This window comes from Olea europaea, unplaced genomic scaffold, assembly GCF_002742605.1.
Source record: "Olea europaea var. sylvestris unplaced genomic scaffold, O_europaea_v1 scaffold16630, whole genome shotgun sequence".
NCBI lineage: Eukaryota > Viridiplantae > Streptophyta > Magnoliopsida > Lamiales > Oleaceae > Olea > Olea europaea.
The window spans coordinates 1-2,381 of NW_019234298.1; the positions used below are offsets into that span (position 1 = coordinate 1).

General features: G+C 42.1%; 1 protein-coding gene across 1 annotated transcript; it reads right to left on the reverse strand.

Moving 5' to 3' along the window:
- Positions 1-62: 62 nt before the first annotated feature.
- Positions 63-2,372, reverse strand: LOC111377507 (transcription factor AS1). Its single transcript, XM_023000619.1, has 2 exons — positions 1,930-2,372; positions 63-1,719 (listed from the first exon to the last, which is right to left on the reverse strand). Exon 2 carries the CDS (start codon positions 1,667-1,669, stop codon positions 584-586), a length of 1,086 nt encoding a protein of 361 aa, XP_022856387.1. The 5' UTR covers positions 1,670-1,719; positions 1,930-2,372; the 3' UTR covers positions 63-583.
- Positions 2,373-2,381: the final 9 nt, after the last annotated feature.

Genomic DNA, 2,381 nt, shown 5'->3' on the forward strand with positions numbered 1-2,381 from the left:
AAGTGCATTTTCAGCAATGCTTTTGGTTGTTTTTTCCTCGCATAAAGTCGTAAAAACCTGACTTAGAAATCATGCATACTGAAATTAACTCTGGTGAGTCCATAAAATATAATAATATTTTGAAACATGAAGCAAAGCCCCCAAGTAAGAATCAATTGCTGCGAAAACTTGTAAGCAGAACTCCATAGAATTTAGCAGAAAGAGAGAATGCAACTCTTAACATCAATACTGTCAATTTCTAATGTAAACTCAACCATCCCTGCAACTGTGATGCAGTCTGAAAGCAGAAATTCAGAAGATGCCACTTAATACTCAACTCAATCGTCTCAATATTGCAATTGCAGGAAGCTTCTTTCGAGCAAATTAATGGCTTGTAGTTGACATCGGATCCCTAGCAGCAGATAATTTAGCCTAAACAGTCCATGCAAATACATTGATAATATGTAGATAGATGCCTTCTGGAGAGTCTTACACTGAACACGAGATTGACCACACACCAAGTTATTCTATATTTCAAAAAGGCTTAATATCCTTATATTACAGCTGTGGCAGGCAACAGTAAGCCGATGAGAACTAGGCTACTTTACCGGCCATGTGGCTCGACTATTGATCTACCCCCCATCTGCTCGAGAAACTTTGTTAGACGCAAATGCTTTGCAGCCCACTGGTCGGCCAGTTTCTGTTCTTTCGCTTCTGCTTCCCTCCTCAATCCTGCTAATTGTTCCCTATACTCCGCTTCAATGCAATCCAGAGCAGTCTTCTGCTCTTCTCTAAGGGCTCTGATCTTTGCTTCTATTTCTTCCATTTTATCCCTCCTCCGGCATGCTTTCTCTGATTCCAATTGCAATTCCACCCTTTTCAGTCTCCACGCAGCTTCTTTCTTATGTGCTGCCAATGCACGATGCCCTTCTTCAAGTTCTTGACAAGAGTCCAAAAGTTCAGAAACCATCTGGTTCTCTCCGGCCAAAGGAGCAATTCCGAGAGATGGCATTATACTTGGAACGTGAGAGACAATATTAGGCCCTCTATCGGGCTGTAACCATGGAATCGCGGGTGTAGGTGCAGGTGCTGGTGGTATCGTTGAGGATGAGAGACTTAAGGTCACTGATGGGGATGGTGGCCCTACAGTTGTGGTTGTGCTAGAACTAGCTAGCCATGGAGGAAGTGTTGCAGGAGGGGAAGGAGCATGAGCATCTGCATGAAGAAACCCCACATTCGAAGTAGCCATTACGATTCCTTGAACGCTACGCTCTTTCACAAGCTTCTCAGCAAATGTCTCCAAAATGTGGTCGTATTTTCCCTCTTCGAGTGGATCTATAATCTTGTTGCTCTCCTTCTGTTCTCGTTGCTGTTTTTCTTTAAAAACTTCCCACCACTTCCCGAGCCTCTTGGCTGTTCGCCCTGGAACTTCAGCTGCGATTTTCTTCCACTTGTTTCCGTGCTTAGCCTGAAGATGGATAACAAGACGCTGCTCTTCTTCTGTAAGAGATCCTTTCTTGATGTCGGGTTTAAGATAGTTCTTCCACCTCTCCAAACAGGATTTAGCGTCCCTGTTTAGAGGTTTGTTCATCCGCTCTGATACAAGGTGCCATTCTCTAGGACCATATTGCTTCACATACGCACGCAACAGAGCATCCTCCTCAGGTCGCCAACGCTGCCTTTCCTTCATTTGCCAGTGCAAACACCTCTACCCATAACCTCAAGATCTTCATAATGCATCTGAAATAACAAAGGCGCAAGAAGCAGAGGAGTAAATACACAGTTACAGACTTATCGATTAGGCGAGTCCTTGTCCACGGTGCACAATTTAACAAATACATAGAGCTACCAAAGAATTAATAGCTGAATTTCCATCAACAAAAGGACAAATGCATCAAACAGGGGATGCTATAAAAGGGGAGATAAAATCCACAAGATTTGAGAACCTACAAAGAACAAGTTAGATTTGTGCAACTGTATGGAATTGCAGGGAACTGCTGCTAGCATAGAAAGAAATCCAAAAATGGACGCCGTATCGGTATCGTATTGGGATTGATTAGGCAAATGAGGTTGCAACTTGGAGCTTAGTTTTTCCCCTAGCTTTAGCACGCCATCATCTGAATTTACACTAATCAACTTGACCGTCTAACGGACAAATAATGCCCAGGTTCATGAAGAATTTCAAGAATCAGTAAATAATAAGATAAGAAAAACAGAAGCATCGAATGATTGAACACATAATGGATTCAAGAGCTACTTTTTTCTAATACACATGCTAGAACTAGTTAGTGGCTATGAAATTACCGTTTTAGCAGTTCATTTCCATGTTCAAGATCGAAACCAAACTTCTAGGCCAAAAATAAACATGAAACAGGGCAAAATCCACTCAGAAAAAAAAAAAA

Coding starts and splice junctions, on each gene's coding strand:
- LOC111377507 (XM_023000619.1), bottom strand. CDS start 1,669: ATGAAGGAAAGGCAGCGTTGGCGACCTGAGGAGGATGCTCTGTTGCGT.